Consider the following 23,105-nt stretch of genomic DNA (forward strand, 5'->3'; position numbering starts at 1 on the left):
TATAGACGATATTTTCCTATTTAGTTTGCATTTCGGGGGGGGGGGGGGGGGGCGCCGAAACGATAGGAAACCCATGAAATTTTGTGTGGTTTTCTTATTGTTTTTTGGGGGAAAGGGGAAAGGGCACATAAAAAACCCCCCAAACCCACCCCAAGCCTTCAAATTTCATTAATTGCATTTAATTAATTTCATTAATTGATAGGAACAATGGATGGCCTGCACCATTTTTTAAGATGTCGCCGGCCGTCCATTGCTCCTACCATGTGACAGGGGCCGGCCAATGGCACAGATAGCCCCTGTCACATGGTAAGGGCAAAGGCCACTGGCGCCATTTTGTTTACTGGCAGCTGATGGCCCAAAAGCGGGAGATTGCTCCCGGGACCCCCGCTGTGGGGGGGGGGGGGGGTTCTGGTTCGGGACAGCCGAAAAAAAAATAAATCGGTCTGAACTGTGGGAAACTAAATTTCCCGCAGTGGACCGATAAAGGCCGAACCGAAAGGTTCGACCGAATCATATCTCTAATAATTTGTTCAGATGATTTAATAATATTTACACTCTCACATTTGACCGATTAGCAGCAATAAACAATAAGACAGCAGATAGAAAAATCTTGTGACTACTTCTTCTAGCAAAGTCTCTATTTCTAGTGGAAGCTCTATATTTATGCAGAATTCCTCCTTGTATCCAATTTCTTAAATTCCTCAGATTATGTAGATATAAACCCGATTTTTAAATGCCCTGCGCACGTAAAATCCTGGCTTTATGCACGTGGCCAGGCCTTGCTGGCGCTGAGCCATTTTCTAAGGGGCCCGGCCACGCGCGTAACGTCTGGTACGCATACAAGTGCCAGGCTTCTTCTTCAGGGGCGGGCCTGGACAGCGCCATTGTTCGCTGTCCCGAAGACCTGGCTGCCGGCGAGGAGCAACTTACTTCAGCTCGGGATGCTGAAGTAAGTTATGCAACAAAAAAAAGAAAAAAGGTAGTGTTTAGGGGGTGGGGAGGAGAGGTAGGTGGGGAGGAAGAGTCCTCCAAGTCTGCTCAACTGGAGCGAAGTGGGGAAGGCCGGAATGTGTCACGAAGCAGAAATTGCAAAAATCCCCCTTGCGCGCGCCCTCCCACACATACGTGTGTGGATTATAAATTCTGGCCTCGCATTTGCGCGCGACCCATGTATTTTATAACATCTACCCCTAAGGTTAGTATAATCTTCCTTCCCCTCCCCAATTTATTTTTCTTGTTTTCTTCCCACAGGAGGTGGTTAGAATATATATATACACACAGTCCCCAATATTTAATCAGAACTCAATCCTATATTTAATACTCTTCCAGACATCCTCTGAAGGGTACTTCACTCTCCTATTGTACTTTAACTCCTTTGTCAGCACCTGGTAGGCACTTCTCACCCCTTTATGTTGTGTCATGCATTTTTCCACTCCTTAGGCAGCACTTGGTGGGCATTTCCCAATCCCATACCCTTAATTGACTTCCCACAATAGCAACAAAGTTCTCATTACCTTTTTGTTGCATCTTCCTTGATTCTCCTATCAGTGCACTCTACTGGGATCCTTTTCTTTAGATGGTCTGGTAACTCCTTTGTTTCTGGAGGAAAGAGTTTTCTCTTCAATAGGTTTAGGATGCTGACTCCAAGTACCCTGGGTTATCAGCTCCAAGCAGGCAAAAATATTAATTGAAACCCAAAACGGGGGAAAAAACATAAACAAGAAGCAGGGAAAGGTGGAATAAGACGTCCATGCTTCCAAAATAAAAGATAATATTCTTCCTCTGCAGGCAGGTCACTTTTACTACGAATGCTCATTAGGAGAAAATATCACAAGCAGGTCTTCCTTACCCCACATCCAGCCTCAAATACAGGGATGTCCTAATCCACTGCAACAAGGGGGATGGGCTCTCACAGGGAATTTTCAAAACTAGGCTTAAGAGAGTCCAAACAAGTCTAAAGTGCAGGTGACTGGCCAATCGGGAGACTGGTCCCTAAATGGGAAACTTTCCTCTCTCCTTTCCCATAAATTAGAAGGGAAAACAAAATCCAAACTAAAATCCATGAGGATAGCAGGTGCTTTGGGATGATAAACAACGAGCACACACCATTTGCAGGTTCCCACATGGGGGGAGCAAAACCCAAACCCTCTCACACTTCTTTATGCACAGATGCTCCCCACCTAATGGGACCCCTCCTTTTAGTTAGGGAAACCAAGGGTTCTACATACAGCAAAAAAAAAAAAAAAGAGTCCACAGCAAGAACAGCAGAAAATCCAGATACAGAAATACATAGTTCCATAGTCCTCCCAAAAACTTATTTTCCAACAATCCAGGTCTTATATTTCACAAGAAGATTCCCCAGGCTCTCTGTTGTTCACAGAAAGATGAAAAGAATCTCTCTGGCTTCTTGTTCACAGGATTCACCGCTCACACTGACCCAGAAGAATCCTCCCCTGGTCTCTGGTAGACAAGAGACTCCAGGTCTCCCATTCTGAAATATCCCAAGGGAAACGGTTCTCTATCCTCTCCAGAGGCACTCCAAAAGACTGAAGAGGCAGTTAGGAATCCTCCTTCTTGTAGTTCTTCCCTTTCTCCCAGCTTAGATCTATACCCGGATTCCAATCTTCAGATCAACACCAAACTCTGCCAGAACTCTTCTCTATACCCTTGTGGAAAGCATATTTTACACTCCCTTATTTGTCCCATCCCCTTTGTGGGAAGAGAACTACCCTATCACTCTAGTAAATTACATATACACCCTCTTGAATTCCCTTTGAACCTCCTGAGCTGGAAGACTCCCAGTGTTAACATGTAGAAAAAACACTCAATGACCACTTCTGAACCATGTTGAGAATCTTCCAGCACTGGAGGATTTTCTCCCAAAGTAAGTAAATTTTAAAGACAACCACGCGCACAATTGTGCCAGCACACGCACATTGACGCACGGTGTGTGATTTTATAGCCATCGCATGCGTGTTATAAAACTGGGCTATACGCGCATACATGTGCACACAATTTTTGTTATTGACACGCAATCTGTGCACCAAAATGGCGACTCAAGCACACAAGTGGGGGGAATTTAAGCAGATATGTGCACCAATGCAAAGACCTGTTTCTCCAGTTCGTTCCTCATTGGCCCCAGTAAGGAGAGGACTTCCTAAACCCCCCTAGCTAACTTGCCTCCCTTTTACTCTTTGTAGCCCTGACCCCTACAACCACGCTGACTAGCCTACATTTTTTTTTTTGTTTACATAACTTACACCGCCGTCCATAGCAGAAGTAACGTTACGTGGTAGGGGACCCCGGCGCATACTGTGTACATAAATGCTTATGCGCAGACTGTCATGGTGCAGTTCCAGCCCACCCCTTCTGTAAAAACATTTTTATGTGCGTACCAGGAGATACGCGGCGTACTCGCATGGTTTTTAAATATCCGTGTGGCTCGCTAGGCCAAGGCAGACGTACCAGGAGATACGCGCGTACTCGCATGGTTTTTAATATCCGTGTGGCTCGCTAGGCCAAGGCAGACGTACCAGGAGATACGCGCGTACTCGCATGGTTTTTAATATCCGTGTGGCTCGCTAGGCCAAGGCAGACGTATCTCCCTGCTTTGGTGCACGTAGGGTTTTTAAAAAATCAACCAGAAAGTTAGCAAATACATCCACCCTTTGAACTGCTGGTGACCCCTCCAAGTTGGAAGATATTACATGTTTAAAACAGCCTCCAAGATAGTTATGTTCAGCCAACAAAAAAAATAAAAATTACTAGTGGCCTAGCAGGGGCCATATATTTTCCATATTTCGCAGTAAACAATACCAACACGAAGAAGAAGCAAGAAAGAGATAGAATATATTCAGAAAGAGAACAGATCTTAGACACAAACTCTGCTTCAACAGTAGGGATGTGTATTTGAAACAAATGAGAGTAAAAGGAAACAAGTTAGTCCATTTCTAGTTCAGTTCATTGCATCTGAAATGAATGGATAGTGCCTCCAAAAAAAGACAGGAGCCATGTCTTCCAACATTAGGAAGACAGGAAGCATGTCTTCCAACATTTAGGAAAAGATTTAAAACCTGGTTATTTATGAAAGCCTTTCCAGACACCATCTGAACCTATATCTCACCTTCATAAACTCTGACCACCCTACAGGGTAATCAACATCTTGCCAGGTTTGGCAGGTTTCGTTCTCTCTGTTAAATTACTATCGCCTCTTCACCGTTCCAAGTTGTATTACGCCTGTTTTATTGTAACTGCTACTTTTTCTTTTAGCACCTGTTAATTATTATTATTTTCCTTTTGTCACACCTTGTTAATTGTAAACCGGCATGATGCGATTCCATCGCAAATGCCGGTTATAGAAAAAACTCAAATATACAAATATAAAAAAATTGTTTCATTCATTTTCAGATCCATTAAATGTCTATGGGGCAAGCAAAAGGCTGCTTTTGTCTTCAAACTAGACAGAGTGGATCTGGGATGGAAGAGACAAGGAAGGAATGGGATCAATTAAGGTGAGAGCATTTTTTCAACCATCCTATCCCAGCCTGACTTCATTTTTTTTTTAACTTGAAAGTGTGAGAAAAATTTAAATTTGAGCAGTCACCATCTTGTTCAGAGTCCTTTCTCTTGTTGGATTTCAGAGAGGGCAGAGGCTCTGGAGCTCTTTGTCAGAGTGAAAGAAAAAAAAATAGGAAACATTTAAATAGGAAAAGCAAGGTGGGCTATTGCCTGTTGTTACTGAATCATAGAAGACAATGTAATCTCTCATTGACTGTTACAGGTTACAGTATCAACGGGGTAAAAGCATTTCAGACAGCGTGTTCAGTATTCAGTTCAGGACTTAGCTGGACAAACCACATTTTTTTAAATTTCCCACCATGTTTACCAGCTCCAATTTATCTGGCTAATTCATTATCCAAATAAAAAACAAACTTAGATGGATAAGTCAAAGACAGTCTGGGAACTTTCCAGAGCAGGGCTGACTTAGCCAAGTTATGCTGAATATTGGCATTATTTGGCTAAGTTAGATAAGAAGAAAAAAACAAAGACAGAAAATAGGGCTAAATGGTCAATTTTCTCAATGGATCTGTATTAGGACCACTGTTTTAACTTATTCATAAATGATCTAGAGATGTGAACAATGAGTGAGATGATCAAATATGCTGATTATACAAATTATTCAAAGTTGTTAAATCACAAGAGGATTGTGAGAAGTTGTAAGAGGACATTGCAAAACTGGGAGACTGGGCATCCAAATGGCAGATGACATTTAATGTGGATAGCCAGTCCCATGGAGAAGTTGGTATTCTGTCTGAAAGTGGTGCATCAGCAACCATGGTTTCTATCTGCTCTATGGTATGTGTGAGGTTTGCTTTATAAACTGATATGTACACACAGCAATGAGATCCAATTAATGCACAAACAACCACCCTTTAAGGCTAAAATGTTGTCTAAGGTTAAAGCTAAAATAGTGTCTAAGGTATAGCTGTTCTGTAATGCTACTTCTCTAATCTGAGAAACTTCTGTTGTGAGTAGTTTTAATGCATGAACTGTCTGATTAAATATGGCAGTCGTCCAGTTAGCTAGGATGTGTAAGTCTCTGTAATTCATAGCTGTCCCCATTGGGGGAAACAGGCTTCTAGCTATCTGAGCTTCTGTATACTTTCTATGGGATTTTATAGCCTCCCTTTTGTTACGGAGCCTTGCTTTGGGTAAATTTTTGACTGCATAGTATGAGGGGAGGATGTAGCCTAAAGTGCATCTGTCTCTCCATCTTGGGGAAATGTACATATATGCTCTACGCCCACATAACATCCATATGTTTCCTAACAGATTAGTGGACATGTCATTGGTTATCATTTGGGCTATATAACTACAAAAGGTAAATCCTTCATCCCCTCTATACTTTCTGTACTTGCTTGGGTCTCCCACTGCACATCCTGAAATCTGCCAATTGCATACATATATGGTATAACTATGCAAGTGTTCAGTGATTAATACAAAGGTTCGGTTACAATATGGATATTTCCCACCTGAATTCCCTTTCCCATCCCCTGTATCATAGTCCCAACAAAGAGCGGCAGTCTCTTGAATACCGCTACCAATGTGTAGTATGGTAGTATTAACTGGAGAGTTAATGAAAACCTCTCTGTAAAGGATAATTAGTCCATACTGTAAGGTTAAATGGTACAGCATGCATCAGTAGTTCTCCGCAGGCTTGGGTTGGCATGTGTGTGCAGATCCAACAGTCTGTTCGATTCAACAGGTGTGAAAAGTTCTGATTCGAGGATGTACATGTTGTCCTGTCAGAGTCCTTGTTCTGAAATCGCCATAGCTGGAGAAATAAGGCAAAGGATGAGGATGCAGAACACAATTGTTAATGAGTTGGCATTCAGGCAAGAAAAAGCGGCTAATAAGTTCTCTGGAGTTTTCTCAAGGCCTTGCTGTTCTAAGAGTTGTGCAGATTGGTTGGATAGGGCCTTGATCTGTCCCCAGGTCATGTGGTGCTGCTTTTTGCAAGGAGTCCGGTCTCTGTCCTTCTGAGGGCTGTGGAGGCTCAGGGAGAAGTTGGGGATCGGGTCCTGTAGACCTGGACACCTTTCCATTTCCACGGCTTGATACCTGTGGAAGCAAGCAGAGAAACATATCCTCGTTCCCCATTTTAAGGGAACGGGACCGTACCAGACATTAAATATTCTATACAAAATTGATGGCTGTGGGTGACTAACCCTAGTCCCATAATGATTACTCATGGCTGTGGTCTTATGTGAACCTGATATGTTTGGATGATTTAAAGTAAACAATACTTTGTTCAGCCAATCCTGTTTAGGGGAAAATCCAGGGGCAATCCCCCTTTTTTCTTTTTGTTTGGTCCAGTGCTCTTAAGGGTATGATTTGCTCTCTCCACAATGGCTTGCCCTGTGGTGTTGTAGGGGATGCCAAATAAGTATTTAATATTCAATTAACAAAATTCATGCAAAGGAATGGCTGCAGTAAGCAGAGCCATTTTTAGTTTTCAGAACATAGGGTAGGCCCATTATCAAGAATTTTTTATGCAGTGATCAATTTTCATTCAGTAAAATAGCAATAAATGTAAATTAATCATTTAAAGGAAAAGTCATTTGCAGTAAGCAGAATCAAATGACAAGTATATTAGACATTACATTAAACATATGTTACACAAGACTGACATATATTCATTCATCTTGCAAATATTAATTTACACAAAACTGACACATATTCATCCATCCTGCAAATATTTCTTGCATCAAGACAGACAACAGATAACACATAATATGAGCTAAAAATCTTATCAAAAGTTATCAAAAACAAAATTAGATCAAGGATCAAAAGTCAAAAGGTGTTAGAAAAATGTTTGAAAATGTTAAAATAAACTGCAAAGTGTCCATCTTCACATCTCTTCATGGCAGGAAGGCTGTAAATCTGGAAAATATTAAAAACTGGCATACAGCAAAAAATTACTAAGGTAAGGATAAAAGTGAAATTCTTACTTTTTTAACCTTGAAGAAATCAATTCTATGATTCAATTTAATAAAATCAATTTGGATTTGCAAGAAAAGGCTTGGGAGGGATTGCTTTAGATGTAGCAACCTCTGTCAGTAAAAATTATAAGGTTCAGAATTCTGTATAAATTTGTGAAAAAGAAAATAAAACTGAAGTGTCCTTAATACAGAAGGTCTGTAGGCCTGAAAAATAAAAACTATTATACAACAGAATTATTAAAACAATAATATAATATAACTTGTAGAATAACATAGCGCCTCCTAGTGGAGACCCCATCATTACTTTATAGATTGCAACTAGTGCCAGGTTGCAATCATAATACTCTGAGCTTAAATTCAATGTGGAGTATCAGAATAGAATTTCTTCTTATAATTATTAGAATAGGAAATTAAACACGCTGTTTGCTCAGCTCTGTCTGCTGCATGCTAAAGTTTGAAAGTATTAAAAGATTAAAGACATATAGAAAGTAGAGAGAGAAATTGCAGGACTAAGTCCAGTTTTTTCTCTTTTCAAAAGTTCTCCCTCCTCCCCCATGAGTGGCTAGCAAGAGTTACAGAAAAAGGGGGGGAGGAGCAGTGTTTCTCAAAAGAAAAGAACTGCACCCAAGGAATTAATCCTTCAGTCAATAGGAACTTGAAGATAGCATTGTTTAACAAATTAGATAACATCGACCACAGACAATGGCTTGGCAAGGACTGATTCCTTGCAGACAGATACTATTTTTCTCCTATAGGAAAATTGCAATAAGAAACTGTGCGCTGGCAATTCAAACTATAAACTTAAATCTCAGAGAAATGGAGTCATTTTAAATGTGAGCCAAATAAACTTTGCAAAAGGGAAACTTTCACATGTAATTTACACAGAATATTATTCAAATTTCAGTACAGTTTGTAACATAAGCTCTGCATACACTTTGTGGGGGAAAATATTCTCAAAGTATGCAGATTTTTTGTAACTGAATTAAAATACTAATAGAAACCATTTTTTCCAAATTTGTACTGTCTGCACAGTTACTTTGCCTAATCTGTTCTGCAAGAGGTCATTGAAGTGTATAATTAAATCAATTTTTTCATAGTGATATTTTCTTTGCTTGTAACGCAGGAGTCTAATTAAATCCTTTTTTTCATAATGATATTTTCTTTGCTTGTAACACAGGCCCAAGATCTTACACGCTGATTTCTTTGAAGACCTGGGGGCATAGTCACTGCACATGGCACTCAACTCTATTGCTGCCACACCTAGTTCTTTGTTTCTTTCTGTAATGGGAAGGGCTTGAATCCCTTTCAATAATTCCTCTCTTGTGAGATTTCCATGTTCTAGGTGAAATCCCATGGTGGTTGGTGGGGGAAGGGCTTGCAGGCAAGATGGAGGAAGGCTAGTTTTTCTGACCTCAGTGTTTTCTATTTCCTGGGGCATTTTCTCTGAGGTGGATGCAGAGGAAGCCACAGGAGCCATGTGAGTGTGTGTCCCCAGATGTTCTATTTCATTTTCTGTCCCCCTTTGTTCATGGTTCTTTTCTGGATGGGGAAGGCTTGAAGTCCTTCTAATAATTCTGTTTCTGTAAGGTTTTCTTTCTGCAGTTTCTGCTGAAATTCAATGCTAATCGCCCCACCCAGGCCAGGTGGTGGCTCTATTGTTCTCAAGGGTTGCTTTTCTGAAGAAGGGGAGATGTGTGAATGGCTTGTGCTTGGGTGTAGGTATGGGAGCTGAGGATACAAAGAATTTGCTGTCTCTGAGGAAGACTGAGAAGATGGGGGAAGGGTATGTCTGCCTGCTTCTAAAAGCACATGGTTTGAAACTGCTTTTTTAAACCTTTTTTTTCTTTGCATTCGATGGCTTCTGTACATTTTTGCCAGATTAATCTTAGCTTTATGGGAGCTCTGGGAGCCGTATGAAGATAATTGCCGATTGAAATCCATTCTGGGTATTTAGAGTTCCAGACTCCATAGAATACCAAGGGCAACGGCAAGCTATTTCACTTATTAATTTTTCTAAGTCCCCCAGGCTGACTTGCGCTATTTTTCTTCTGGTGATGAAATAATGATTATTAATGATTTGCTGCAGCTTTCTGGCATGTAGCCGCTGCTGTACAGTCAAATCATTACCCATTCTTACGAGTGTGGGGAACAAACTTGCTGAGAAATACTTAAATATACTAAAAAGTACTTTAATATACTTACGATTGCAAATCTGTTGAACGATACGTATCTAGGCTATGACCAGCCGAAATAAGCATGGAGTTTATCATCACTGTCGCGGGTCACCAGATGTAGCAGTAATGAAGAGCTTTCATCGCAGGCAGGAGGAAGGCAAAGAGGCAAAGAGGGTTTGACCTCCCGAGCCTCTTCCTTTTATTGTACATTCATACAAAGGCAGATGATGTGTCATTACATGATTGGCTACTTTCCCATAGCAACAGAAGAGTCATTACACCATTGGCTTTGGCTCAGGGGGTGTGCACGGATCATATCATTGGCTGCTGAAATCTATACCTCCTGACTTTGTCCTGCCTCTGACTAGGGAAAACCCAGCCCTTCTTTCAGGCTAACAGGATTAATTATAGGCCAGAGAAATACATGAAGTCAGGTATCCTCTCCTAGGCAGAGGGGCTTAAGCACAAGTGATGCTTTTATTCAGGCAAATGTCAGGGAGAAGGGAAGTTAGTGTTTAACCCTGATGAAATGGCTTGCTGGCAAGCGCATATTTCCCACATAAGTGCAAAGTGATGCACATAGGGAAGAGCAACCTAAATTATAGCTACACAATGCAAGGTTCCATATTGGGAGTCACCACCCAGGAAAATGATCTAAGCATCTTCATGGATAATATGTTGAAATCCTTTGCTCAGTGTGCGGCAGCAGCCAAGAAAGCAAACAGAATGCTAGGAATCATTAGGAAAGGAATGGAGAATTCGATAGAGAATATCATAATTCCCCTGTATCACTCCATGGTGCGACATCTTGAATATTGTGTGCAGTTCTGATTATCGTATCTCAAAAAAGATATAGTAGAATTAGAAGAGGTACAGAGAAGGGTGACCAAAATGATAAAGGGATGGAATGATTCCCCTATGAGGAAAGGCTAAAGAGGTTAGGGCTTTTCAGTTTGGAGAAGAGATGGCTGAGGGCAGATATGACAGAGGTCTATAAAACAATGAGTGGAATGGAATGGTAAATACGAATTGTTTGTTTACTCTTTCAAAAAGTTCAAAGACTAGGGGACACTCAATGAAGTTACTAGGAGATAATTTAAGACAAAAGGAGAAAAAAGTGTTTTACTTAATGCATAATTAAACTCTGGAATTCATTGCTGGAGGTTATGGTGAAAGATGGTAATGTAGCTGGGTTTAAAAAAGATTTGGACAAGGTACTGGAAGAAAAGTTCTTAAACCATTATTATGGTGGACTTGAGGAAATCCACTGTTTATCCCTGGATAAGCAGCATGGAAGCTATTGATCTTTTGGGATCCTGCCATGTACTTGTGACCTGGATTGACCACTTTTGGAAACAAGATACTGCGCAAGATAGACCTTTGGTCTGACCCAGTATGGAAAATCTTATGTTCTTATGATGCTGCACAGGTTTGCGGAACAGAAAGCCCTTCATTAGTTGTCTCTGGAATAGGCGTGGTTTACCCCTGGGGCTTCAGGATTGGTTACATATTATTATTTATTAAAATATCCAACCTGCATATGGAATGGCTCCCCTGTGAGGAAAAGCTAAAGAGGTTCAGGCTGTTCAGCTTGGAAAAGAGATGGCTGAGGGGGGGATATTATAGAGGTCTATAAATCATGAGAGGTTTAGAACGGGTAAAAGTGAATTAGTTATTTACTCTTTCAGATAATAGAAGGACTAGGGGGCAACTCCATGAAGTTAGCAAGTAGCACATTTAAAACAAATTGAAGAGGATTCTTTTTCACTCAATGCACAATTAAGCTCTGGAATTCGTTGCCATAGGATGTGGTTAAGGCAGCTAGTGTGGCTGGGTTTAAAAAGGATTGGATAAATTCCAGAAGGAGAAGTCCATAAACTGCTATTAATCAATAAGGCATAGCCACTGCTTGTTGCTGGCTTACCACTCCTGTGGGGATATTACGCAGATATTTCATGGAAAATTTGTCTATTAAGAAAAGCTTGCTTCCTCCTAATTCCAAAGCCTCTTATGTCCCTGTGACTCCAAAGGTTGCTCAAGTGAGGGATGTTCCTGCTGATGCCGGTTTACTTGATTCTTTTCATCTTTCTTCTTTCCTTGAAAGCTCTGTAGATGAAGCTGTTGTACCTTCCACTCTACTTGTCACCTTTGCTTGGATTCTGATCGGGATTTTATTTTGAAACTTTTTTCATAAGAGAAATAATCCCTTTTTAGGGCTTAACCACCATATGTTTCCAGATGTGTCCAAAGTTAACTCAGACTAAGCAGAAACGATTTTTGTGAATGTGTCCTGCAGTTTTGAATATGGGGGCTTTCTTTTGGCTCTGTTTTCCATGCAAATATGTTGTTAAGTTTCAGCGAATTAAATATATGTCTTCACCCTTTTCCTTCCCTATTCACGGGCCGATACAGTACAGTGCACTCCGACGGAGCGCACTGTTAACCCCACCATTGGACGTGCGTTTTCCCTTACCCCTTATTCAGTAAGGGGCCGAAAACGCGCGTCCAATCCCCCGAACCTAATAGCGCCCGCAACATGCAAATGCATGTTGATGGCCCTATTAGGTATTCCCGGCATGATTCAGAAAACAAAATGTGCAGCCAAGCCGCACATTTTGCTTTCAGAAATTAGCGCCTACCCAAAGGTAGGCGCTTATTTCTTCAGGCACCAGGAAAGTGCACAGAAAAGCAGTAAAAACTGCTTTTCTGTGCACCCTCCAACTTAATATCATGGCGATATTAAGTTGGAAGTCCCGAAACTTTCCAAAAGTAAAAAAAAAAAAAAATTTGAAGTCGGCCCACAACTTTCGGGTCGAAAACCGGACGCTCAATTTTGCTGGCGTCCGGTTTTCGAGTCCGTGGCTGTCAGCGGGCTCGAGAAACGACGCCGGCAAAATTGAGTGTCGGCTGTCAAACCCACTGACAGCCGCCGCTCCGGTCCAAAAGGAAGCGCTAGGGACGCACTAGTGTCCCTAGCGCCTCCTTTTACCTGGTTTTACCGCCAGGCCTAATTAGCATACTGAATCACGTGCACAGGAGACTGGCCTGTGTGCGCGCCGGGAGAGCGGGCATTCGCCTGCTCTCCTGCGGACTTTACTGAATCGGCCCGTCAGTTGGGCTCTAGTTGCCTTAGTCCTCTTCTTTTCCCCCACCCTCTCCAGGACAGAAGGAGGCTCACTGCGTCTATGAAACAGCCTGCATTACCATAAGCTGGCCACGCTGGACCCCCCTAACAGTTAAATATTTTCCTTAATGATAGAGCCAGACAGGATATTGCACCCTTAACACCCAGCCAGTAACCTCGGTGGTTTATGGCGCCTTGAATATTTCAGAAGATTCTTGCCCTTAGCATTGATGGGCTTTTTCTCTTTTTTTTTTTGCTTTATAATATTTCCTCTCTTATTTCCATTGGATCCTCTCTCTCTTATGCTCTGACAGGGTATTAATTGAGATCTCATATTTCCTATTGTTTTTTTTTTCCTTATTATACTTAACTAGATTTCTATTGTACCATTTCTTGTCAAGTTGTTTTAACTTGTTAACAATTTAAAAATGATAAAGATTAAAAAAAAAAAAAATCTGAGAAAGTTCTTTTTCACTCAACACACAATTAAGCTCTGGAATTTGTTGCCAGAGGATGTGGTTAGTGCAGTTAGGGATACATTTTATAATTTTGTGCAAGCGCGAACAAAAGTACGCTGGATTTTATAAGATACGCGTGTATCTTATAAAATCCGGGATCGGCGCGCACTGCCTGTTCCCTCCGAGGCCGCTCCGAAATCCGAGCGGCCTCGAAGGGAACTTTCTTTCCACCCCCCGCACCTTCCCCTCCCTAACCCACCACCCCCCGGCCCTATCTAACCCCCCCTACCTTTTGTTGGCAGATTTACGCCTGCTGAAAGCAGACGTAAATCTGCGTGCGCCAGCACCCTGCTGGCGCACCATCACCCGACCCAGGGCCTCATCCGGAGGCCTCGACCACGCCCCCAGGCCGGCGCCACGCCCCCGGTCCCGCCTAGAACTGCCCCCTGACCCCCGGCCACGCCCCCTTCCCACCCCTTTTACGAAGCCCCGGGACTTACGCGCGTCCCGGGGCTGTGCGCTCGCCGGCGGCCTATGCAAAATAGGCGTGCGAGGGCCCTGCGTGCGTAAATCCAGCCGGATTTACGCGCGCAGGGCATTTAAAATCCGGCCCTTAGTGTAGCTGGGTTTTCAAAAGGTTTGAATAAGTTCTTGGAGGAAAATTCAATTAACTGCTATTAATCAAGTTGACTTAGGAAAAGCCACTGCTATTACTGGCATTAGTAGCAAGGAATCTTCTTGGTTGTTTGGGTACTTGCCAGGTTCTTGTAAGCTGGATTGGTCACTTTGGAAACAGGATGCTGGGCTTGATGGACCCTTGGTCTGACTCAGTATGGTATCTTCTTATGCCCAGTGCAGTCCTTGGCGACTTACACTTGTTACATACATAGGCAATAATATTTACAAAAATACAACAGCAGCATCAAAAGTAAAATAATGTAAAAAGCAACAGGGACCGATAATTAATTTCAATATGCTGAAGTGAAGAGGTGGGTCTTTAATGCTTTCTTAAGACTTTAGAATTGAGGCAGTTTGAATAGGCTTAGGTAAAGAACTCCACAAGAGTGGACCGGCAACTGAGAAGGCTCTGCTTCGAGTGATATCTAGTCTGGCTAATGTTGGCTCTGCAACTTCTAGTAAGTATTTGTTGGCTTAACGTAACTTATCTTGGAGGCTTATATAGACAATTGAGGCAAGCCACGTGGATGAGGCGTTATTTAGGGGATTGATGCAGATGGCACAAGTCCTGTAAAGATGCCCCCAGAGAATCTCAATTCGACAAGAGCCATCCTGGGTGAGGTCCAGTGATGGAGTAATGGCCACATTTGGACCCCAGTGCAAGCTTTCATTTTGGGTCTACCAACACAAACACACACACACATGCCCCTTCCCCTCTCCCCCAGTTGCTCTTACCTTGTGGCATACACCTGTATACAGGTAGAGGGAAGACATTCTGTGGAGCATGAAGCTTATTCTGCTCACAAGAGCAACTCAGCTGCAGGAGGGCAGGGGCAGCAGTAGCAGCAATTCAGTAGGTTTTCCTCTCTGTGACCCCTACTGGCCCTGACATACCAAAGACATGAGAAAGAAAAGGCCTATCATGCTGCTCTTCCTGACTAGTGGCATCTCTAGACAGAAGTATTTGGGGGAGCAACAAGGGGGGGGGGGGCTGGCAAGTGACATTTCCACATATATCATGCCCATCCCTACAGTATGTGCCCCTGCCTTTAAATTTGCTATAAAAGACACTGAAAAATAAACCCGAAAGCCTTCTATGCAATACAGCAAGCCCTGGCCAGTTTCAATCACCTCGTAAAACTACCATTAAATTATTTGATAGCATCATTCTCCCAATTCTTATATATAGGAGTGAACTCTGTACGGGATGGGACAGAACCTCAATACAAACTGTGTTACCTCCACTTCTGTAACCCAATCTGCATCTAGAAAAATTCCACACAAAGTGAGTGCAGATATGAGCTGGAACGTTTCCCTTCACAATAAAAAAAAATAAATAATAATAATAAAAAATATTTTTTTTCAAATTCTGGAACCAGCAACACAAACGTCCTGCACTGCCATACTTTGTTACACAAACCACTGAAAAAAACAACACACTCAAGAACCTATATACAGCATGCCTCAACAGCACTCAAATAGCAATAACCCTTCCTATGAAAAGGCAGCACCGCAAATATTACACCAGAGCCTAGAGTATGCCTCCTGTGATAAAAACAAGCCAGACTGCTATAGATCCCTACATAGAAACTAATCACTAGTAAAATGCTTCATTGCTGCTTCTTATGGTCTTCCCTCAGGAAAAGGGATGCACCTTCAGACACTGCAGAGGTCCAGTAAACTCAGTGCAGTCCCAGGGGTTCTTCAGATAGAAAGGAAGCAACTTGCTTCTATGCCCAAAGAGATCAATTTCATAGTCCATCTGCAGACAGATTTGGTTTTCTTTTTAATCCATAAAGGGGTAGATTTTATAAATGTACGCGCGGGCGTACTTTTGTTCGTGCACCAGGTGTGAACAAAAGTACGCTGGATTTTATAAGATACGCGCGTAGCTGGAGCGGCCTCGGAGGGAACTTTCCTTCCGCTTCCCCTCCCTAACCCACCCCCCCGGCACTATCTAAACCCCCCCACCTTTGTTGGCAGATTTACGCCTGCGGAAAGCAGGCGTAAATCTGCGCGCGCCAGCGGGCTGCTGGCGCGCCATCACCCGACCCGGGGGCTGGTCTAGATGCCTCGACCATGCCCCCAGGCCGGCACCACGCCCCCGGGCCCGCCCCCAAAACTCCGCATCACTCGCAGTCCACCCCTGAAACGCCGCGTCACTCGCGGCACGCCCCCGACACGCCCCTCCATGCAAGCCCCGGGACATACGCGCGTCCTGGGGCTTGCGCGCGCCGCCGAGCCAATGCAAAATAGGCTCGGCGCGCGCAGGGGGGGGTTTGGGGTAGGTTTTCGGGGGGTATGCGCGTACCCCTTTGAAAATCTACCCCACAGTGTAGAGAGTGCCTTACTAAATCTGTGTTCCTCTCACAAGAGGACATGTTGAGATTGTCAGAGTAGTGAGTGGACTGAACCATCTTCTTAGGGCCTCTATACAGGAGTGGCTTAAGTGATACACATTCAGAGAGTGTAATATAGAAATCCCAGAGAAACTTCTAGGGAGTTTGAGAGGGGAAAAAGAAGCCCCCCCCCCCCATTTTTGAGCTCACAGTGGGCTGCATGCAGCCACAAAGGATGGTCCCATGTGGTAGAACACTTGGCTGCCATGATAGTTAAGGTGTGACGTGAAAAAAGTGAAGGAGTGAACTGTTAGCTAGCTCAGCTGATATCCAAGGTACCAATCTGGTGCCCCGTTGCCAGAGAGGAGAGGAGATGGCAACCCATCTAGTGCTTTGTCAAGAATGGGAGAAGCAATTTAAGTATTGGAACTACAGGTACAATAGGATCTCTGACTCTGAATGAGAGGGAACCCACCACTAGTCCAAAGAAAACCAGCCCAAAGTCAAAAAAGGAAAGAGAGGACAACCCAGAAGGATGGAAAATAAGGATCACCAAACTCATTTGCTTTTCAAACTGTGTGTTGTAAATGGCACTTGGAGAAACTGTGCCACATGCCAAATTGCTTTGTTGGACCCATTCCAGAATAAAGACTTTATTTTGGAATTCCAAAAGTGTGTGGAGCTGTCTCTCATTCTGCCCACACAGCTGGATCACCTTTTATTCACAGAGAAGGCACCACCACCCATGCTGATGTTGTCCTCGATCTACTGGTCCAACATTATCATCATCAAAGACCCAAAATGATACGCTGATGTGACGGAGACACAATAGTTATCTGCCTTCCAGGATCCTCAGCTGGTAGAAATGCATACCAGATAGTCAATACAATTAAAGGAGAAAATAAGAACTCTAAAATCAATGTTATCATCTAGCATCACAGAAGTGGATGAGTAGGCTTGAGTTTAGCGCAATGGGCTATGAATCAGGGAGACCAGGGTTCAAATCCCTGGGCAACATCTGACCACAAGGACCCACATGTAGTAAGTTCATGTTTCAGGCCCATGCAACATATGCATGTCATGGACATCTCTGGCACTTTTAAAGGGTACCTTAACTTTAGTTGGCACCTCCTTGATGTAACCAAGGTTTTTTGATCAGTCAGATAATAAACAGCAGCTTTAGCATCATGGTGGGGTAACTGACAGAAGACTGAAAGAAAACACGGAGGTAACTTTGGGCGGGAACCTCCGTACATGCTCCAAAGCTTTTTCTAGATTCTTCGGTGCTATAGTAGATGCAATTGGTACATACTTGTCATTAGGGATGTGAATCGTTTTTTGACGATTTAAAACAATAGTCAGATATATTTTAAATTGTCAAAAATCGTTAGAGCTGCGATACAATAACAATTCCCCCGATTTATCGTCAAAAATCGTAAATCGGGGGAGGGGGAGGGCGGGAAAACTGGCACACCAAAACAATGCTAAACCCACCCCGACCCTTTAAAATAAATCCTCCACCCTCCCAAACCCCCCCAAAATGTTTTAAATTACCTGGGGTCCAGGGGGGGGGGGTCCCGGCGCGATCTCCCACTCTCTGGCCACGGCTGCGTTAAGAGAAATGGCGCCGGTGGCCCTTTGCCCTTATCATATGACAGGGCAAAGGTAGCGCCGGCGCCATTTTGGTTCCTGTGACCTGATGTCACGAGTGCAGGAGATCGCTCCCGGACCCCCGTTGGACCCCCAGGGACTTTTGGCCAGCTTGGGGGGGCCTCCTGACCCCCACAAGACTTGTCAAAAGTCCAGCGGGGGTCCGGGAGCGACCTCCTGCACTCGGGCCGATTTGCCAATATTCAAAATGGTGCCGGTGCTACCTTTGCCCTCACTATGTCGACATAGTCACATGACGTCACAAAACGAGCAGACACGTGACCAGCCTAACCGGCCTACTGCAGCATGCCCGAACACCCTGAATCTCACCCAGTTCCCCACCCAGAGACTAAAGAGGAGTGGGTACTCCTCACTATTCAGCGACGCCCCCCCCCCTCCATGCTGGCCTTTCTGCCGGGTGCCCCCTTTGCCAGCTGTTGCAGCCACCTTGGCATACTCTCTCTCTCCCTCTTGCACTGTTCCTTTCTGCAGAGTCATTGTCGTTGGGCTCAGGTTGGGTGCCCCCAGTGGGGAGATTGGTGGCAGCCTTTGGTGAAGGGGGAGAGGCAGAGCCTCGCTGTTCTGGTGGGGCAGGGACGTGCGGCATTCCCACCTCCCGGGGCCTTCAAGGGAGCCGTGGCCTCAGACCCCTTTTCAGCGGGGCCCAGTGCCAATGGGGGTGGAGGGTCCAGGGGGGCTTAGCACTGGCCCGGAGGAGGCACTCTGCCTCTTTCCCGTAGCTTCTGGGAGAGGAGGCTGGGGCACAACCAGCAGGAGTGCCGCAGCCTGCGAAAGCACCGCACCCCCTCTGTCAACTTGCGGTCTCTCTTGTCCTCAGGCAGACGTATCCAAGCCTGCCTCTGGAAGGAGGAGACATGCCGCAGCTCCCTCTCTCTCGGGGACTGGCAGGGGCTCACCGCGATGGGGGCGGGCGAGTACCCAGGTCACAGAGGTGACGTTTCACCAGGGCGGCCAGGACCTGCGGTGGGACGTTTGAGAAAACTGCCAGGGCACTCTGTCTCACGATGGGCTCCACCTGGTGGAAGTCCCCCTCCACAGCCAGCCCTTCTTCTACGGCCTTGTGGACCACCAGGAAGGGACCGGAGGAACACGACTGCCTTGCCATTCATTCTCCCCGCCGCCTCGAGCTGCTTAGGCCCCTGTGAAGGGGGGGGGGGGGGGTCCAGCATGGCCAGCATGTGGTAATGCAGGCTGTTTCATAGGGGCAGGGAGCCTTCCTTCTGTCCTGGAGGGGGTGGGGGGAAAAAGAAGAGGACTAAGGCAACTAGAGCCCAAGTGAATAGGGAAGGAAAAGGGAGAAAACCAAACAAGCTTTTTAGGACCCCCCCCCTTAAAAAAACCAAAAAAACCGGAGGTGGAGGGATGCCCCTGGTCAGGCAGAAACCTTCAGCTCTAGGTGGGAAAAGGCAAGTAAAGAAAACCACTTTAAAACTAAAGGTAGAAAAAAAAATCAGGCCTTCTGCAGAGACTGGGGGGGGGGCCGAAGACGAATGAGGCCCAATTAAATAATTAGGGCCACCTGTCTGCAGCAACTGAGAGGGGAAGGTGAAAGAAAACTCAACGAAATCCTCACAGCCAAACAAACGGGGGGTGTGAGGAGGAAAACCAAACAATTTCAAAAGGAAATAGTCAATCTAAAAGGACAAAGCAACCTAAACACAAGAATTAAATAGGTATGTTATAACAAAATGTTAAGCAAGGAGAGAAAGTAATGACAGGAAAAAAAAGGGAGAGACCGCTGTGAGGCAGCCTTTCCTCCTTGAGTCTGCAGGACTTTAAGGGGGGGGGGGCACAAGGTGAATTAAGTAGAAAAAGAAATGGATTAGAAATGAAATTAGAAAGACAGGAGGGGGTGTGCTGCAGCACTGCGTGTGGATGGGATGGGTATGATGGGGGGGGTGCTGTCTGAGCCGGTCCCCTGGATGAACAAGCTCTTTGGTGGCCAGCCCTGCGGGGCAGGAGCTGGACGAGACTGGAGGTGCAGGAAGCAAGGTAGGGGGAGAGCTCAGGAGCAGCTTCTCGCTCCCTCCCGATGGAAATTCCCCTAGGCTGCCGGGTGAATCTGCTTCCCCCGCGCAGCCTGAACAGTCGGTCCTGGAAAGTGCTGGCAGCCCCCGGGACTTTGGGGGGGGGGGGGGGGCTGTTTGGTGGTGGGTGTGTCCCTTTAAGGGTGCTGGATGGTGGCAGCCCCCGGGACTTTGGGGGGGGGGGGCTGTTTTGGTGGGTGTGTCCCTTTAAGGGTGCTGGATGCTGTGGCAGCCCCCGGGACTTTGGGGGGGGGCTGTTTTGGTGGGTGTGTCCCTTTAAGGGTGCTGGATGCTGTGGCAGCCCCCGGGACTTGGGGGGGGGGGCTGTTTTGGTGGGTGTGTCCCTTTAAGGGTGCTGGATGCTGTGGCAGCCCCCGGGACTTTGGGGGGGGGGGGCTGTTTTGGTGGGTGTGTCCCTTTAAGGGTGCTGGTGCGATGCTGTGGCAGCCCCGGGACTTTGGGGGGGGGGGGCTGTTTTGGTGGGGGTGCCCTTTTAAGGGTGCTGGATGCTTGGCAGCCCCCGGGACTTTGGGGGGGGGGGGCTGTTTTGGTGGGGGTGCCCCTTTAAGGGTGCTGGATGCTGTGGCAGCCCCCGGGACTTTGGGGGGGGGGGCTGTTTTGGTGGGTGTGCCCCTTTAAGGGTGCTGGATGCTGTGGCAGCCCCCGGGACTTTGGGGGGGGGGGCTGTTTTGGTGGGGTGTGTCCCTTTAAGGGTGCTGGATGCTGTGGCAGCCCCCGGGACTTTGGGGGGGGGGGCGTGTGTTTGGTGGGTGTGTCCCTTTAAGGGTGCTGGATGCTGTGGCAGCCCCCGGGACTTTGGGGGGGGGGCTGTTTTGGTGGGTGTGCCCCTTTAAGGGTGCTGGATGCTGTGGCAGCCCCCGGGACTTTGGGGGGGGGGGGCTGTTTTGGTGGGTGTGCCCCTTTAAGGGTGCTGGATGCTGTGGCAGCCCCCGGGACTTTGGGGGGGGGGGCTGTTTTGGGGGTGTGCCCCTTTAAGGGTGCTGGATGCTGTGGCAGCCCCCGGGACTTTGGGGGGGGGCTGTTTTGGTGGGGGTGCCCCTTCAAGGGTGCTGGATGCTGTGGCAGCCCCCGGGACTTTTGCGGAGCTGTATGGTGGGTGTGCCCCTTTAAGACACAGCAGCCCCGGAGGCTGCCGTGAAGCTCCGAGGCGGGGCCGGGTCGGGGTTGTGCAATGCGGGCGGTGCTCGGTTTGTTTCCTTCGCGCTCCGAGCCAGCTCAGCGACGAGAGCTGAAGTCGGTGTCGGAGTGGGAAAAGGAGGGAGACGGGGGCTCTGCCCGCCAGGTAAGGCTGGACTTATTTGTATTTTGTTGTCATCTTCTAGGGAGGGGAGGGGGTGAAGGGCAGCGCGTGCACGCCTGCCTCGGAGCCTGATCCGATAGTAAGGTGCGTCTGGCAAGAGGAGCTGCTAATCCATTAATTCCCACATTGTACCGAGGGGCGGAGGCGATCTCCGTGCAGAGGTTAGCAGCGAGGTTCAGTTCCTTCTTTTCAGGCATGCCAGGGGGGGTCAATGTCTCCCTCTCAAGCATCCTGCTGGACGTTTTCAGTAGATCTCATGGTTTGGAGGAGGCTCGGGTTGAGTTTAGGATTTGGCTGGGTCAATCTTGAATCCAGTTTCTTCTAACTTGTCAGGGAAATTGTTGTCAGAATCAGAATCAATGCTGGGATTTTGCTGCTAGGAGTCTTCATTTACAATTACTCGGGGTTGTTAATAGACACCCCCCCCCATATCCCCTCATATCTCTGGTCATTGTAGCAGCAGTGCGGGGCTCCTTCCAGATCCCTGTCTCGTGCTCTAAATCCAATCACCAAGAGTCGCCCTTGATGACAGGGTTGGGGCAAGGGTAAGTATTAGATGGTTTTACACCTTCAGCCTTGCTTTAGCTTTCATCTAATTACCCTTAAGGCCAATAAGCCACCTTCTCCCCCCTCTTTCCCCCAAATGTGAAGAGATTTTAATAATTAAACTCAGTTATAATGACCCCCCTCCACTACACCTCCTAGTCCTGTAGAAAACACATAATTGGACATCGTGGGACAATGATAAGACTGGCCATGGGCTTGAAGGTCAGCTGGCCAGCAGAGTGGGGCTCCTGCTTTGAATCGAGTGCAAATATATGTGGTTAAAGTATGTGTGGGACTTTCAAAATGAAGGCTCTGTGGACACTCTGCCTTACCCAACCTCTCTCTGCTATCTGTTGCTGGTGGAAATGCATGGAATTATTTTTTTGGGGGGGGGAGAAGAGATCAGTTTGCAGGAGAGCTTTTTTATGTGGACAAATAGGTTTGAAAATTACCTTCCCCTGGTTTTAAATATTAAACTATGCTTTGTGTCTGTATCTATACAATGATGGATGTTGTCTACTTCCAACCCTAGGGAGGGTGCCACAGCCGCCTCCATGCCCCAACATATCTCTGGCCCCCCTCAGTACTGCAATGTCATCCTCGTGCCTCCCCCCAATTCAATTGATTGGTTCCTAACTCCCCAGCTGGGCTGTCAGTTCTTTCCCTCCTGCCACCCCACTAACCTCCAGACCTGTGGCTCTGGTGAGGAGACGGCGGCGGCTGCTGCTGCTAATCTGACAAGACAGCTTGCATGGGGACAGAATCAGCCTGTGGTCCGGCATGCACAAGAACTGAAGTGTCCCCCCTCGCCTCCCAGGGCTTCTGTGTGGGAGACGGGATTTGTATGCACCCATCCTCAGCTTCTGTTCCTGCCTAGTTGGAACAACAGCACCTCCACAGCTTTGAATTTGGTGGGGCAGGAAGAATTGGAAGTCTGGCTGGAAGGCAAGAGAATCCAATCAAAGGTGGTGGGAGAGGGGAGAAGAGGCAGAGAGAGTGCAAGATGAGATAAGTGGGCAGGAATCTTTGCTACCCTTGACACAGAGCTAGTGTGCCTGTAAATAAATCCAGCAGTTTGTAAGTATTTTAAAATAAATGTCTTTGTATACATTTTATAGAAGCATGATACAAATCTGTTTTAGAAATCATGCCAGTATCTGGATCTGTCTTCTGTGAGCTTTTTTTTTTTGGATAGATTGCAAAAAAAAATAAATAAATCAAGAAATACATTTATAATGAAAAGAAATCCATTGGCTGAAGGTGAT

The 23,105-nt window shown here is 45.9% G+C and overlaps 1 protein-coding gene across 1 annotated transcript in view; it reads left to right on the forward strand.

Annotated features, from left to right (window-relative positions):
* The first annotated feature begins 21,165 nt into the window (after nt 1-21,165).
* LOC115089379 (sodium-coupled neutral amino acid transporter 3-like) overlaps nt 21,166-23,105 on the forward strand; it is an 89,624-nt gene continuing 87,684 nt past the window's right edge. The window contains exon 1 of the mRNA XM_029597470.1: nt 21,166-21,276. Coding sequence (XP_029453330.1) covers nt 21,166-21,276 — 111 coding nt within the window. The remainder of the gene's footprint in view (nt 21,277-23,105) is intronic.

The sequence above is a fragment of the Rhinatrema bivittatum genome, chromosome 4 (genome assembly GCF_901001135.1).
Source record: "Rhinatrema bivittatum chromosome 4, aRhiBiv1.1, whole genome shotgun sequence".
NCBI classification, from domain to species: Eukaryota; Metazoa; Chordata; class Amphibia; order Gymnophiona; family Rhinatrematidae; genus Rhinatrema; species Rhinatrema bivittatum.